General features: G+C 38.6%; 1 protein-coding gene across 2 annotated transcripts; it reads left to right on the top strand.

Annotated features, from left to right (window-relative positions):
• LOC117833748 (uncharacterized) lies at positions 1 to 16,473 on the top strand. Of its 2 annotated transcripts, XM_034713346.2 has the most exons (35): positions 56 to 367; positions 851 to 1,018; positions 1,114 to 1,203; positions 1,347 to 1,483; positions 1,567 to 1,657; positions 1,783 to 1,865; positions 1,949 to 2,055; positions 2,191 to 2,343; positions 2,885 to 2,949; positions 3,090 to 3,177; positions 3,314 to 3,392; positions 3,474 to 3,582; positions 4,322 to 4,381; positions 5,588 to 5,706; positions 6,690 to 7,065; positions 7,148 to 7,332; positions 7,424 to 7,493; positions 8,281 to 8,431; positions 8,521 to 8,690; positions 8,768 to 9,109; positions 9,597 to 9,764; positions 9,850 to 10,143; positions 10,914 to 11,090; positions 11,238 to 11,501; positions 11,912 to 12,010; positions 12,114 to 12,298; positions 12,402 to 12,737; positions 12,847 to 13,000; positions 13,104 to 13,214; positions 13,329 to 13,496; positions 13,982 to 14,108; positions 14,652 to 14,810; positions 14,930 to 15,033; positions 15,130 to 15,189; positions 16,150 to 16,473. In XM_034713346.2, the coding sequence occupies exons 1-35, from the start codon at positions 167 to 169 to the stop codon at positions 16,351 to 16,353; spliced, it is 5,454 nt and encodes a 1,817-aa protein (XP_034569237.1). In that variant the 5' UTR covers positions 56 to 166; the 3' UTR covers positions 16,354 to 16,473. The 2 variants fall into 2 exon arrangements, 1 of the variants encoding a protein (XP_034569237.1); XR_004635539.2 differs by lacking the exons at positions 13,982 to 14,108; positions 14,652 to 14,810; positions 14,930 to 15,033; positions 15,130 to 15,189; positions 16,150 to 16,473 and having other exon boundaries at positions 1 to 367; positions 12,847 to 12,999; positions 13,102 to 13,214; positions 13,329 to 13,469.
• The last annotated feature ends 150 nt before the right edge of the window (positions 16,474 to 16,623 follow it).

Here is a 16,623-nt window from a genome sequence, read left to right as displayed (position 1 = left end):
AATGAGTTCCGACTCGCACGGACGGGTTGTGTTTATCAACAGGTTGGACTCGAACCTCACTAGCATCGACTCCGCCAGTCCGCGCCTCCTCTCACCTTCTTGCGCCGGAAGAAGGGAACGCCGGCGAGGCGGCGACTCCAACACCCACCAGGCACCAGGGCGGAAAATGGCGGAGCAGCCGGCGCCATCCACCGCGGCCGCGCCCGCCGCCGCGGAGCAGACGGAAGCGGAGAGGCTGGATGCCCTGGACCGGATGCTCACGCGGCTGGCCCTCGCCGACGACGCCCGCCTCGCGCCGGTGCTCGCCCGCGTCCTCCCCTACGCCATCACCTCTCTCGCCTCCCCCGCGCCTGCCGTCCGCAAGCTCGTAAGCGCACCACCACTCCTAGTCCTCTTCCTTCGGCCCTTACCGGATCCTAATTTCAGTACGAGCCATGCGTGACGATCTCCCTCTCCACTTGGATTTGTTGGTTCCTTCATCATGTTACATATTGCTCACGCGGTGATGAAGAAATTTCAGTTTTCCGCGGTAGAACTGAGTGTTTGTTGCCTATTTTCCCTGCGGCAATTGCTTCCATTGGTTTTTCGAGGGCAAAATTGCATCTATTGATGGTTCTCACAATTAGCATGTTTACACAATTAGAACAGCTGTGGTGGTATTCTACACTGCTCTTTTTAATATCTTGCATTTGAGATCTTAAACCCATTCAAGTTCAGTACTGTGACTCGGTAGAGGTACTACGTATGGTTCCTCTCTAGTAAAGGGGCAGGCCTATTTTCTTTTTATGTTTTAATGCATGCTTTATGGATCAATGTTAATAAGTGGGATGCCTATTCATTTTTCGGTCAGGTTATGGAAATTCTCAGCCACATTAACAAAAGGGTGAAGCACAGGCCTGAGATTCCACTGCCAATGCTGGATTTATGGAATATCTATACTGAATCTACTTCCTCAACAATTGTCCGAAACTTCTGCATAGTATATATTGAGATGGCGTTTGAACGCCTGCCAACCGAGGTATTCTCTTTTCCTTTGTTAATCACTAATTTTCTCCGGAGCTGCTTCAACATTTCTGCAAAAGTTAACCGTATCAGCTTGCCATCTTGTAACAGGAGAAAGGAAACATTGCGCCTGACTTCTTGACCAATATATCAAATGTTCCAGCTCAGCATCAAGGGATCATCTTGAGACTTGTGACAAAGGTTTGCCAAGTCCCTACTGGAATGATCGCATTTTAATAAGTTGTTAAGAACTGCTTGTATCTGCCTTTTCGCCTGGGTGTTTGTACATTCTATAGCACTTGCACCTTTTTTCCCTTTCTAAATCTGCTTCTTTTGTTGGCTAGGCTATCGGTGAATGTAACATACATAAGGTGGATGACACTACCACTTCAAAATATCGAGCAATAACTGAATCCAATGATGGTCTAGTATTTGCTGACTTCTGCTTTCACACATTATTGTATCAAACACCACTTCAAGGGTATGTATTCCTTGCTAAATTAGGTAAAATGTACAGAACAAAATTCTAAAACTTGGACATTTGACTGCTGTCAAATTTTACAGTATTGGATGCCCAGCAGGACTTTCAGTTGCCCAATCAGATCGTGTTACTGGAAAAATACCACTAAAAGGCGACATACTTGCGTCAAGAAAGGTAATACAAAAATGTATAATCATGTCTGCACTGCACAAGTGTACATACACATTTTAGTTGTTGAGTGTACTACCTGTACAATGCACGTGGCCTTCTCATGGTTTAACTCCTTGTTCGATCTTCAGCTAGGAATCTTGAATATCATTGAAGCTATGAACTTTGCACCTGAGATTGTCTACCCTCTTTATTTATCTGCTGCTTCAGATAGGTATTCTATTTGAGAGTTCTGTCTAAAATATATCGGAATTTTTATGTGGGTCGACAATGATGCTAACCACTGTTTCAATCTAGTCAAGAATCAGTTTCTAAGAAAGGAGAGGAGTTGTTAAAGTGCAAAGCATCAGCAGTAAATTTAGAAGATCCCAACCTCATCAAGAAACTGTTCACGCTGTTCAATGGTAAGCATTTTCTACTTTTAGGATTCTGATCAATGTGGTTTGAATTTCAAGCTTTTTGCTTTTGTTCTCTCTCAATTTGTGTCTGAATACTTTGTTGCAAGCCTTGTTCTCTGATAGTATTCTCTGGTGAGACAGGTACTGTGGGTGCAGAAAATATAGCTGCAGAGCTGAAAGTTTCCCCAGCACATGCTTCAGTGCGCATGAGGCTTATGAGTGTTTTCTGCCGATCCATTGCTGCAGCGAATGCATTTCCACACACACTTCAATGCATCTTTGGCTGCATCTATGGTATTCCACTTTGTATCCCTTTACACTTCATTTCTTTTAATTGGTCTTATTCGTTGTGGTATCTAATTGTTGCATTTTAAAAAAAAAAACTCTTTTGTTAGCAAGTGTAGTCTTTCCATACTTAATATTTATATATCATCAATAAACTGCATCTTGTTTGTTGATATTTTTATTGTGTTTTGTTTTCTTGCCCCCCCCCCCCCCCCCCCCGTCATATGGAATAAACTGCATTCTCTTACACAACATGCTATTCTACATGAGAATCATGTTCATCTTGGTTTCGGAAAGCAGTTTCGTTGCCATTTATGAGTTACTAATTTGGCTGCATTCTCAATGTGATTAAGCACAGATTTATCTGATGTGTTGACAGTTGAACTTGTATTTCTGTGAACCTATTATCAATTACTCTATCTCCCCATCTTACATTTAATTTATTGTTAGAACCATCTTTTTTGATGTTACAACAGGGCAATAACTTAACTAAAAATTTTGTATGCTAGTAAATCCACCTTTACGTTTCATTGTATTTCTATGCCTGTAGGAAGCGGAACTACTTCAAGGCTGAAGCAGTTAGGAATGGAGTTCACGGTCTGGGTGTTCAAACATGTATGTGCACTTTGCATGTTCTAACAGCAAATATCTTAACTTCTAGCATTATTGGCTTATTTTGTTCAAGCTTCTTGTTTTGCAACCTAGTCTAATTATTTTACCGTATTTTAGACTGATATTAATGATGTAATGTTTAGGCAGTAACCAACCAGCTAAAGTTAATCGGTCCTGTTATCCTTAGTGGAATATTGCGCTCCCTTGATGGTTCTTCCACTACAGAAACAGGTCTTTCGACTATATATGCTTTGTCTATTCATCTAAACATTGTTTATCTTTGATCCCCTTCTCTTTGATGGCCGCGTTTCCGATATTGAATTGCTTGAGGAATGCTGAGCAGCTTGTTGATTTTCTTCGTCTCCAGATTCTACTGGTAGAGATACCAAAATATTTGCATACCAGGCTATTGGTTTGCTGGCCTCTCGCATGCCAAATTTATTCAGGCACGATATTTTCTTAAACTTTCTTGGCTCTTAGTCATTTGTGTTATAATGAATGATTTTTCTACCTCTATTATATTGCAGCGAAAAAACTGACATGGCTATACGACTCTTTACTGCTTTGAGACTGGAGGATCAATCTCTTCGTTTGACGATTCAGGAGGCGGCCACTTCCCTTGCTACAGCATATAAGGTAACTCTGGAGGGCTTGTTGCTTTCTCCAAAGTGTACTTTCGTGACCTACTGAAGATGTTTGCAGAGATGATTTTGAAATGTAATTAATTGATCATTCTATACAGCCAATTATTTTGTTTAATGGTTGGTACAACTTGTAAATGCTAATGTCAATGAAGTAAATGGACAGATTGTGATGCTTCATGGTAAAAAACTTGCTACAATTGAGCTGTGTGCTGGATAAGCGGCAACAACTTGTTTAAGCTTTGGTTCTTGCCTCCAAAAGGTTTAATATGGACTTGTTTAGTTGTTTGCCTTTAGACATCCAGGTTAACTAGAGGGAGTTCTTTGTATGTGAAGTTCATATTAAGCCTTACCTGAATAATTGATATGATTGCTTGGTTAATACTTAGGATTCATAATTACACATCAGTCCAATGGCATTTCATATTCTGTATTGGCAACCCTTTATGTGATTGCTCGCAAGTATTACGTGAGCTTTGGTACGTTATAATTGGTTCATCTAGCAGGACACTTTAGCATGGACCTAATAAGAAATGAATAACCTAAAACACAGATTTGCCACCGTTAAGATCAGAACCAATGCTAAGTTGGTACTGGGTTTTCATTTTACCACATTCTTGCATAGTTGTTATGCATCATGACTCTACCATGATTTCTATGCATCTTATGTTTCCCAGCTCTAATTGGAAAACTTTCTGTTAGCCTCATTCTCTTTTCCTTGGCCTTGATTTCAGGGTGCTTCAATGAGAGTACTGAAGGATCTTGAGGTGCTTCTCCTGGAAAATTGTGAAGCGGTAAAGTTGTTGTCCTTTTCATCATAGGTTCTTAGATTACTATCGTGCTAAGCCTTTATTATTGCGATTATATAGATGGTACCATTATTGGTGATAGTTAGTGAATGCAGATATAATTAACTTCAGTATGAGGGTTGCAAGATCAAAAACAGAGTCATTGCTTTAGGAAACTAAAGGAAGGTCCATGCTTTATTTTGTTTAATAATAGAAAAAAATTCATGATAGAAAACAAGTTGTAAAGCTATTACATAACATAACAGGTGAGAATGATATGCAAATAACGAAGTAATTTTATTCAGGGTTCTAGAAGCTGACTAGTTCATACAAGTGTAGAAGCACCTTCTTTCACAAAATCAGATTGATTTTCTGAATTTATATTTGGTTTTATATTTATTCCTGCAGCTAATACTATTAAAATTGATATGCAAAAACATGTCAGAAATTTAACAATTGCTCTCAAACAATATTTGACCAAGTCTTTACTTCAAATAGCCCACGGCAAGTTTTGGGATTTCATTTTTGTTTAAAAAATTCGACTCAGGGGCAAGGGGAGAGATATCCAAAAGGCATTGCTTGAAAGGTTGAGAAATGTCACCCGAAAGCTGGCTGTTACTTGTACGGGGACACTGTTGGCATAGATCGGGTCTTAACCCATGCGAGGGGCCTTCTTTGTATTGGTAGCCTTATAACTGGAGGACTTACCACCATACTACAGGGATGTTGACCCCACTAGTTTCATATTTATCTGTATTCTCAGGAATCAGGATGCGCTTGTGGTCACCTCTGTAAGAAGCCACATATTAATCCACTATGGCTTGAATTCCCAATTTAGATCTCATCATTGGAGTAGCCAAAAGATCCAAATTATTCTCCACAGTTTTCTTAAGAAAGTGACAAGTAAATTTGTTCTTAGCATGTGAAGCCTGACAACCTATCATATCGCTTCTGGCTCCTTTGGTTATACTCTGTATCTGAGGCATTTTCACAGGGTGGCTATTTATTCTTGTGGTTTTTGTGATAGTTGGGACTCCTATGGATTAAACATGGCCTCCACTATCACATTTTTTATATTATATATGGACTAATCATTTCCAAATTGCAATATCTTGTTACCTCTAAGGGCCTCAATCCAAGGGTTGCTATGCTCTTAATTTGAACTTTATGTAATTGTCTGATCTTACATTTTTGTTATGAATTTTCTTAAAGGAGCAAAGTGAGGTTCGGTTTTCTGCTATAAGATGGGCAACGGCATTGTATGATACACAGCACTGCCCAAGCCGGTACATTTGCATGACTGGAGCTTCAGATGTTAAACTGGACATAAGGTTGGCTTCTTATTCTTTTTTTTTTTAAATATTGCAAAAACAAATTGAAGAGTTTATTGGCTTTGTATAAGGAAATGCTGTAAATTATTGTAGACTTGTTGTAATATTTGTCAGTTAGTAAACCATTAGATTGAATTCAGATTGTAAAACATGCTAGATCAATAACTGTTTACCTGACTTGATGTTGTAAACCCCCTTTTGCTGATCTCAAGAAGCGTTTCCCATGTCCTCTAGATGGATGAAAATAGCGACTTCCTTCAACTCCCAACTTTTCAAATGACTTTAGAATAGTAGGTTGTGTTTTTGCTAGGCAGTTCTGGTTCCAGTTACTGCAACATGTTGGTCTAGCTGCCCTGGCCCCTCAACCTACTGATAGCTCTTTTGAGGACTGGTGGGAAAAGGTTGAGTTGTTGGTTAGTGGGGATATGAGAGCATGTCTTAACTCCCTTATCATCCTGGGGGGATGGACCATTTGGAGGCACCATAATGATTGTGTATTCAATGGTGCTTCTCCTAGCGTTGCTACTGCACTGATTCTGGCAAGGGATGAAGCCAAGTTGTGGAGCATGGCAGGAGCTACGGGCCTCTCTCAGCTCACTGCCAGGGGAGTGGGTTAATCCCTGGTTCTTTTGTGGTCAGGCCGTCCTTTGCCCTTTCGGGCAATCAGGTTTTTTGGTCTGTGAGAGTGTTGGTGTGTGTGTGTGTGGGTGTGTTGGTGTGTGTTCTGTGGGTGTTGTGTGAGTCTATGTATGACTCTTCTTCTACTATTAGTACAATGATATGCAGTTCTCCTGCGTGTTCGAGAAAAACTTTAGAATAGTTGGTGATCTTGCTTTGACATTTGGTACCATACACGTATGCTGACAGAAAATTCTCGATTATGATTCTGATACCTGAGCGCATTTCTTCAGGGTATGCATTTTATAAGTTATTCATGTTTAACCATCTATGTATCCTTCTCTTATTTGGTTCTGTTGTCCCAGGGAAATGGCTCTAGCTGGCCTGAATCTTTTAAATGATGGGAGGCAACCATCTGCAGGATCTGTTGATTTCAACTATCCTGATGTTACAGAGATGATAAATTATATCTGCCATCAACGACCTCAGTTGCTGGATTCTGATGAGCAGAGAAATGGAAAATTGCTATTCCCCACAAAAACATTTCTTTCAATGATCAAGTTTCTGATGAAGTGCTTTGAGGCTAGTGATAGCCCAGATCTTGTGCAAGAAGATTCATCTCATTCTCCAGTAGCAAAAATGTGTGTCATCTTAGAACATGCCATGTCAAATGAAGGGTCTAGTGAACTGCATGCATTGGCCTTGAAGTCATTGGTTGATCTTTCGACTCGTGAACCAAAGGTTTCTGTTTGATGTCATCTATTAAAAGAAGTTCATGCTTTCCCCAGATTTCTTTTTAAATTTGTCATTTCATAACTTGCAGTTGGTGTCATCACGGTATGCAGACCGCATACAGTGGCTAAGAGCTCTATTGGGACATGTTGATTCTGATGCTCGTGAAGCTGCCTCGCGTCTGCTTGGTATTGCTTCTTCAGCTCTTGCAAGCTCTGCCGCACTAACACTTCTGTCCGAGTTCACTTCAACACTTGATCAAAACCGCCCATCAAGGTATGAAAATGAAATTTTCAACACTGGTAACATGTCCTTTGTATTGCCTTGTAACTTCTGATTCATGTGACTAAATGATGAATTGTGCCAGATTTGAAAATTACCATGGAGCGTTATGTGCGATCGGGTATCTAACTGCTGGCTGTTTGAAGCAATCTTATGTACATTCATATTTCTCTCATCTTCCCAACTTCGTAGCTTGTTGTTACTGATTTGTTTTCTTTGCTGTTGCCTTTGTATGAAATTTAGCACAGTTTCTTAAGTTGCTCTGCCTTGAAACTCCATCTTTGAGTATACTTTTCCTTTGCCAGAGTGACATTTCTGATTTATTTCTGTTGTTTTTTTCCCTAGGTAAGTTAGTTAGTTTTCCCTTCTAGTTTACTTTTTTTCTTTTATAAAAATCATGATGTGGGGAACTTACCAACAGTTTCCCTAGATGTACAGAACAATATAAGTATTTTTCCATGTTCTCCAACCACAATTTGTTAAATAGGGCATTTATGTTTGGTCATGCAAGTCAATGGATAGCTTTTGCTAACTATTAGGGCTCCTAACACTTTTCAAGTCATTATCGCTTCATTGACCAGCTTGTGACAAAAAAGGTGGCCCAGCAGTGTTGCAAGCAGCAGCAGTAGTTGGACAATTGTAGCAGAAATAGCTGCATGATTGCCCCATAAGTACCTAGTCCCAAGATTCAGTGAGCCAAACTAGATTTGACATGTATGAACCACTTGTACAAGTTTGTCAACATAGATATCCAATTTCTATGTTTTTTGAGTTACTTATGGCCACTTCACAAGTTTGAGTGTCTATGTCTCTATTATGCAATAAATTTCGTTGCCATCACATTGCTTACTTATGGCCACTACACATAATTTTATGAACACCTAATTTTCTATATTTTCAGTTTAAGTTTTAATTTCTTGTACTTGATGAGTGCATGTGCAGATTCCTGAAGGAATTGTAAAAAAATCAGTTGATATTCTTGTAAAAGTTGTTGAATCTGAAGGTTCGACATTAGCATCCGTTGCAATGGAATCTCTTGGTCATATTGGTCTGCGTTGTGCACTGCCTTCCATCAACCAAAACTCTTCTACAGGTTAAACTTGCTATTCAAATCTCTACTGCATATGAGCTGTGCTTTTCACCATCTATGACGTTATTTATTTGAATTGTTTTTGCCTGCAGGTGGACTATTAACCATTCTGCATGAGAAGCTGAGTAAGCTGCTTTCTGAAAATGATACTAAGGCTATACAGAAAATACTGGTATCATTGGGGCACATATCTTGGAATGAGATGTCCTTTCCCCACCTAAATAATGCATTGGACTTGATTTTTAGCCTTTCACGTTCTAAGGTAGTGGCATAAAACATCGAACTTTGCGGCTAACATGATACTATTCTTTGAAATATATTTAAATTATGCTTGTTCAGGTAGAAGATGTGCTTTTTGCTGCCGGAGAGGCTCTATCTTTCATATGGGGAGAAGTTCCTGTTACAGCAGATGAGATACTGGAGACAAACTTTGTTTCCCTTTCCCAGGCCACAAACTACCTTACTAGTGATGCACCTCTAGTCTCAAGTAATGTCTATGAAAGAAGTGGCTGTGAAGAGGCACACACAATGGCTCGAGAAGAAATTATTAAAAAGTTGTTCGAGACACTAATTTATAGCAGTAGAAAAGAAGAACGCTGTGCAGGTACTATCTGGTTGGTCTCACTGACCATGTACTGCGGTCGACATCCAAAGATCCTAGAACTACTCCCGCAAATCCAGGTTTGCCAGTCAAGAATGTACATAAATTATTAGAGATTCCTCATACATATTTTACTTTTATCTAAACTGCAACAGTGCATAATCTGTAGATCATCATATCATGGTGATTGACCTATATAATATGTTAGTGACAGTAAACCATAGTGACTTAGACTAGGAAGCTAACTTTAGCACAGTATTCTACAGTGACTTAGACATGGAAGCTAACTGCCGGTCCACTTAAAAACTGCACTATCTTTTGATTTAGTTTGGAAGTTCTTACTAGTTTTTACATGTCACTCTATGCCTGAATTTAGCCCTGTAGTGTGGTGCCAAAAGAATCATCGTTTGGTTGAACTGTTTATGCATATACTGGTGAAATGTATCTGTTCTCTTCAGCTAGCAACAGTTCTTGCTTAGGGGTGATACCACTCTTGTATTTGATTGTTTTCTTCCCACCAGAGTTCTTCCACCTTGTTTACAAATGTAGATGACATTTCTTTCACAGGAAGCCCTTTCGCATCTTCTTGGTGATCCAAATGAGCTTACACAAGATTTGGCATCCCAAGGCATGAGCATTGTTTATGAGCTTGGTGATGCATCTATGAAAGAGCAGCTTGTTCATGCTCTTGTGAACACACTGACTGGCACTGCAAGAAAGAAGAAAGCTATTAAGGTGCATAGTTTTCTTGATTTATATTTTATTTCTAGGCAGTTATGTTTTATTCCAAAGTATTTATGTTTTATTGTACTTGCATTAGTTGATGGAGGACTCTGAGGTCTTTCAAGAAGGCACAATCGGCAATAATCCTACTGGAGGGAAACTTAGCACTTACAAGGAGCTGTGCAGCCTTGCCAATGAGATGGGGCAACCGGACCTGATATACAAGTTCATGGATCTAGCTAATTATCAGGCTGCCCTCAATTCTAAGAGGGGTGCTGCTTTTGGATTTTCTAAGATAGCCAAACAAGCTGGCGAGGCACTTCAACCTTATCTGAATTCCTTAATTCCTAGGCTTGTCCGTTACCAATACGATCCTGACAAAAATATCCAGGTATCAAATTGTGCACTCCCATCACCCATATCTGCCATCTTCTTTGTTTCTTTTTTTTTGCCTAAGAGACTGAAATTAAATTGCTTGGTTGAATGACGTACTCTTGTGAAACTACATACAAACAAGTAATCTCATTTAAGAAACTGAGGTACTGAGCAAATATATGATGCCTCAAACAGCTCAACTAGTTAAGCTTAACTTTATATTGATTTCACCAATTTAGTAATAAGCTATCCATGTACAGCAAGTTTGAGCTTTATAACTTAACAACTGTATTTCAGCATTGCATTAGTTATGTTATACTGCTATACACTTTTCTGTCCTGTTGTCAGATTTGCGGATAAAACTAGCTCAACTTTTTCTAGTTGTTGAGGAAACTTCTATTAAATTTAGTTAAACACTGCATGTGTTTCGTAATGCAACTCTTTAAGATTTTTCTGTCACATTGATAGTTTTCTAATAATCAATGCACCCCCTTGCACAATCGTGCAACTAGCTACTAGCCCGTGAAATTAATTTAAACGTGGCCCTGTAACTTGGATTTAGAAAATAGACAAAAGAAAAATCTCATGCTTAGAGGGTACCTCTCAGCAGCAGTTACCATTGACTTTCTGTTTAAATCTAACTATTTATAGAATCTATTATGTTCTTGCTCTATTTTCTGGTTGTCATTGATAGCTATAATAATACTTTATCTTATTGTGCTGTAATTTCTTAATAAGCTCATAGGGCATTTCCTCTGAGCTTACAGTTCCAGTTGCATGTTTTAGGATTCAATGGCACACATCTGGAAGTTAATTGTCTCAGATCCAAAAAAAGCTATAGATGAACATTACGATGTCATAGTAGAGGATTTGTTGGTTCAATCTGGATCAAGGCTGTGGCGCTCTCGTGAAGCATCCTGTCTTGCGCTTGCAGACATCATCCAAGGTCGAAGATATAGTCAGGTAAATGATCATTTATGCATGGTGTTATGATTTTTTTTCGTTAGTTCACTATTTCATTCGACACAAACTATATTAAAGTGTTATGAACCTCTTTTTAAATTCCTTTCTGAACAAATTATAACTCACCTTTTTCTTTATTGTTTTAAGGTTTCTAAGCATTTGAGAAAAATATGGACAACCGCCTTTCGTGCAATGGATGACATAAAGGAAACCGTGCGGAATGCTGGTGACAGTTTGTGCCGAGCTGTGAGCTCATTGACAATTAGGCTTTGTGATGTATCACTAACTTCTACTTCTGATGCAAATGAGACAATGATCATTGTGCTGCCATACTTGCTTTCTGAAGGCATACTCAGTAAAGTTTCAAGTGTTCAAAAAGCCTCGATTAGTTTGGTGATGAAGCTTGCTAAGGTACACTGATGGTAAAACTTAGCAAGTTAAGCTGCATATCTGACATGAGAATTATATATATATTTTAATGAAATACAGTAAGCAAGCCCCTACTGTGGTATTTTAATTATATAGATGCAGAAGTGCCCTGGAGTGCTAACCACACATAATACAACAAACAGGGGGAGAGGGAGAGAGGCAGAAATAGATACATAATGAGTTATAGTGGAATAGACTCAGTATTTTACTAAATTTGATGGTAGCTTTCTCGACATCTGTGTTTTAACTTTAACATATTCGGTGAACAAAAGATCATAGCTTTTTTTCTGTATTCATTTCATTTGTTAATATACTATGCTCATGTAGCTACCATCACCAAATTAATCAACTAAAGAGGATATCCTTAGCTTATGACTTCCTAATGTCTTTAGGGTGCTGGTCCTGCCCTTCGACCTCATCTGCCAGAACTTGTTAGTTGTATGCTTGAATGTTTGTCAAGTCTGGAGGATCAAAGGTTGAATTATGTCGAGGTATGCTAATTTTGTTTCCCTTTTATAAGGACTGGTGGCGATGATTCTGCAGGTGTATATCTCTCAGATGCAATTCTTTACTCACTCCTGTATTTGGATCAAGATGCATGCAGGGAATGCTGGCATCAAAACAGATAAGCTTGAAAGCTTGCGTATAGCTGTGGCTAAAGATTCTCCAATGTGGGAAACTCTTGATATATGTATAAAAGTTGTTGACAAGAATTCACTTGATATATTGGTTCCTCGCCTGGCCCAAATGGTTAGATCAGCTGTTGGTTTAAATACAAGGTTAGTATTGCTTTTACCGTAAATCTTATTCATGATAGCATCAAATGCTGCATTTTTCATTATGTCAGTCATATGGTTTCATTTGTTTTCTGTGTGATTTCAGAGTTGGTGTTGCTAGCTTCATCACCTTGTTGGTACAGAAGGTCATGATTGACATCAAACCATTCACAGCATTGTTACTGAAGTTACTGTATAGTGCTGTTCTGGAGGAAAGGAGTTCAGCAGCAAAAAGGGCCTTTGCGTCCTCTTGTGCTACTGTTTTGAAATATGCTAGCCCCTCCCAGGCTCAGAAGCTTATTGAAGATACTACCTCTCTGCATTCTGGTGGGAAAAATGATCAGCTATCTGGTGCAATTCTTATCAAAGCCTACTTGAGCAATGCACCAGATATAATTGCTGGATATAATGCAGTGGTTATCCCTGTAATATTTGTGTCAAGGTATGTGAAGGACACATTTATTAACCTTGCGTTTTTTTTTTTACTTCAGACATTGATATTTCAGATATTTATAAACCTTTCCGTGTCTATAAACAAAACTTCTTTTCAGATTTGATGATGACAAAGACACCAGTGCCTTATATGAAGAACTTTGGGAGGATATTCCTAGTAGTGAAAGAGTAACCCTAGCACTGTATTTACCAGAAACTATATGTCTTTTATGTGATTGCATGTCATCGTCATCATGGGCTGGTAAAAAAAAGGTACAGTCTGTTTCATGATTTCCTGCCCATCTGGATATCAGATTAGTAACAGTTAAATGTCTGTAGCTTGGAATATGCTTATTGTACAGCCTTATCCTTGCAGTCAGCCAAGGCTACAAAGAAGCTATGTGATGTTATTGGAGAATCCCTTTCGCCGCACCACCATAATATTCTCGAATCACTTTTGAAAGAATTGCCAGGTCGATTCTGGGAGGTAACTCACTCTTCCCTTCTCATGAAATGATAACTGGGTGGTTTGCTTATACATTCTTTTTGGGATCTTTATCGATGTCTTGGTACATTTATTTTTTCCTTAACTTTTCAACAGGGAAAAGATGCTATTCTGGATGCGCTGGCTTCATTGTGTTCTTGTTGTCATGATGCTATAACAGCAGAAGACTCCAGCTTGCCAAGTGTTATACTAAATGCTGTTTGTGCTGCGTGCAATAAGAAATCAAAAGTGTACCGTGAAGCAGCTTTCTTGTGTTTACAGAAAGTATTTTTCTTCAATCCTCATCTAATTATTGGACCCTTACCTTTTTGTTGACCAATCTTTTCTTTTCTTTTTTTAGCAGACAGCATTTTCTTTCAACTGTTACGTTATGTCATGCTAAAGGTTTATTAGTTTTTTTCTCTCGAAGGTTGTAACCTAATCAGGTTAAAAGTATTTCAGTCATACATGTGAGTCTTGGGGAAAAGATTTCTGAAACGTGCGAAGTACCCTTCGCTCAAAGCGTCCTAGGGAGATATGCAATACATTCTTCTGGCGAACCATGTTATATGGGAATTTAATCCATTCTTTTTAACATTTTTGGACAGTAAATATATACATGAAGTAATGAATCCCAAAAGGGCCATGTCCTCTTATCATGCCATTTTATGAGCACAGATTTTTCAATGAAATGGCCTTTAGGAAATTCTTATAGAATTTTAGAATTGGTAACATGTACTTAGGTTGCTTCTTTTTTCATCATTTTTCAGGTGATTACAGCATTCAGAGATCCAGGATTTTTCAATAGTGTTTTTCCTATGCTGTACAAGGTTTCGAACCAATCTGTTATCTCTAAGACAAAAGGTTCATCATTGACTACTTCATCTGCTGGTGCTGGTCAGTTGTCATTTTGAGCTCCTTAAATTTAGCCAATGACTATGCTTAAATTAAGCTTCTTGTAATCATGCAAGAGCATCCCTTCTATCTGATGCTCTCTATTGAAATTATGGCTGTTTTGTAGGCAACATAATTTTGAGTCCCAAGGACCTTAAGAATAGCTCGATAACACCTCCATAATAATACATTGATACCCCCCATGTAGCAAGACTTTATTTATGAACAGAGACATAGGATTTAAATACATGTAATGAAATATTATTACTCTAATCAGTAAAATTTACTTACTATCAGTCTATCACTGATTGAATTGTCTTTCGGAATCAAAAGTGAAGCCTCAACTTGTACTAAAATATATAGTTCTATTTATGTTAATAATTTGGGAAGTTGCAGACTCATAGAACTGCAATACTTCCTTGATTAGATAATTCTATGCTAAATGTATGTTGGAGTATGTATGCAACCGTATTATATAATTATCAGCTATTTCTCTGAGTACTTCTTTCACTCTTTTAGCTTTTGTGTATGGTTTCTTTTCTACAGAACAAGATGAAAGTGAAGGTGCCTCTGTTTCTCTTGATAAAGTGCTCAACTGTGCCACGTCTTGCATCAGTGTTGCTTTTCCACAGGATATTATGAGTCAAAAGAAAAATGTTTTAGAAGTAATATTGAATTCTCTCTCACCTGAGGAAAGTTGGCAGGGTATGATTTTCTATGCAAGATCTGTAATATATTCTGGACAACATTGAATACTCATCTTTGAGGTTTGTCTTTGATGCTTGAAAATTTTCATTTTAATGCTTATATTTTTTCATTAGCAGTTAAATTGTCATCCTTCTCGTGTGTCAAAGAGTTGTGCCACAAGTTTCAGAATTCTGATGATAGTGACACATGGCCTCAAGCCACAGCTTCCTTGGTTCAGGAGGTATATCCTATAGTTTGTGTGGCTTTATATTCAGCTTCAGCATTTGCTGTCTTTTTTCTGTTACTACTGATGAACCTTTTTTTCTCTATTTTTCAGTTATTTCATTTGGTGTCGGCAAAAGTAGTAGACTCCATACGCTTAGTTAAGATTGCTCAGGTGATTTTCTATATACCTAGCCCTAACTAGCTAATTTCATATATTGTCATAGCAATTTTACTTGAAGATAGCATATCGTCTTCCTGCTAACGAATAACTGACATTGGCATTGAATATATTTTGCCTATGATTGATCTGTGTGTTTATAGAATGAAAGCAGTAGAGATTATGACATTGGATATGAGTGTGTTTAATGCATGGTTTAGCAGTCTTCTTGTTGTAATTGTAACACTGTCTATGCTTGTCTGTGGCCATTAATGATGAGAAGAACAGTCATGTCACTTTCACTCAGTGAAACTGATGTGGCCTCTTGTAACTCCAAATCACCAAAAGTTCTGTAAAATTTATCTGTCATGGATTGTATGGTCATGGCCTCATGGGTCAAACAAGCATGTTGAAACGTAGCAAAATGTGTAGGTATTTTATGTGAGAAGCATCTTAAGAAAGTGGGATTATTTTTGCATATAGTTCACTCAGGTGAATGCTAGGATCCACTGTGTTCGTTTAATATTATAAAGAACTGCTGTGTTACTTCCCCCACCTTTTCTTTTAATCTCCTTCCATGGTTCTTACTTACACATACCTGACGTGTAGCAAATCATGGAGGCTAAGTTAGTGCATTTTGAAATACCAGCACTGTGCTGGTAATGTTCCCCTGCATGGCATTGCCAGGAGCATTTCCCAGTGACTTACTGGGGCAAGAAATGGCCAGCGAAACCTGGTGTTTTTGTTTCCCAAATACTCATACCATTCATTCGCATATAAGAAAAGAATGTTGCAAACCTGTCCTGAATTGCTAGGGATAGTCCCTAATATCAGGTCACAGCCGTGTAAATGGTGAACTAGACCCATTGCCATTTCTTAAACCGGTGGTTTCTGGAAATCCTGTTTAGTTTGTGACTAGCAGTTAGCCTCCAGAGATAACCTTATTCCTCACGAGTTGTCTCCTCTCCTCCACAGGTTCATACTGCCGCTTCAGAGTGCCTTCTTGAGTTGAGCAAACTGTATAGAGACTTTCCATTGACAGACAGAACAGAGGCCAAGTTTGAGGGTGAACTCGCTGAGCTCTGCGAGTCTGAAAAAAGTGAACAAGCAAAGGCACTGTTGAAGGAATGCCTGGCCATCCTTAAAACTCTCCCTGGAGTAACCATGACAACTGATTAAACCCAGCTCTACTAAACATGTAAATTTATACCTGAAATACTGCTGATGAAATGGCCCCCCTGAATTCTGTGCTGATTGTAAATTCATTCTTATATGCAATATAGTACAGATAACAGAATACGACAACTTCTCCCTTCCTTTTACGTCATGAGGGCAGGACAAAGTCATTTGCTCCTTTTCCATTATAATGCTACATGTGTATATGACCGAAACATGAATTGTCAGGCAGTAGGCAACTTTTGCTGCAACATTTTTCATTTGTGTTAGCCG

This window comes from Setaria viridis, chromosome 8 (assembly GCF_005286985.2).
Source record: "Setaria viridis chromosome 8, Setaria_viridis_v4.0, whole genome shotgun sequence".
NCBI classification, from domain to species: Eukaryota; Viridiplantae; Streptophyta; class Magnoliopsida; order Poales; family Poaceae; genus Setaria; species Setaria viridis.
Note: the sequence above shows the minus strand (reverse complement) of the source record. Positions and strands in the feature narration are given on the sequence as shown.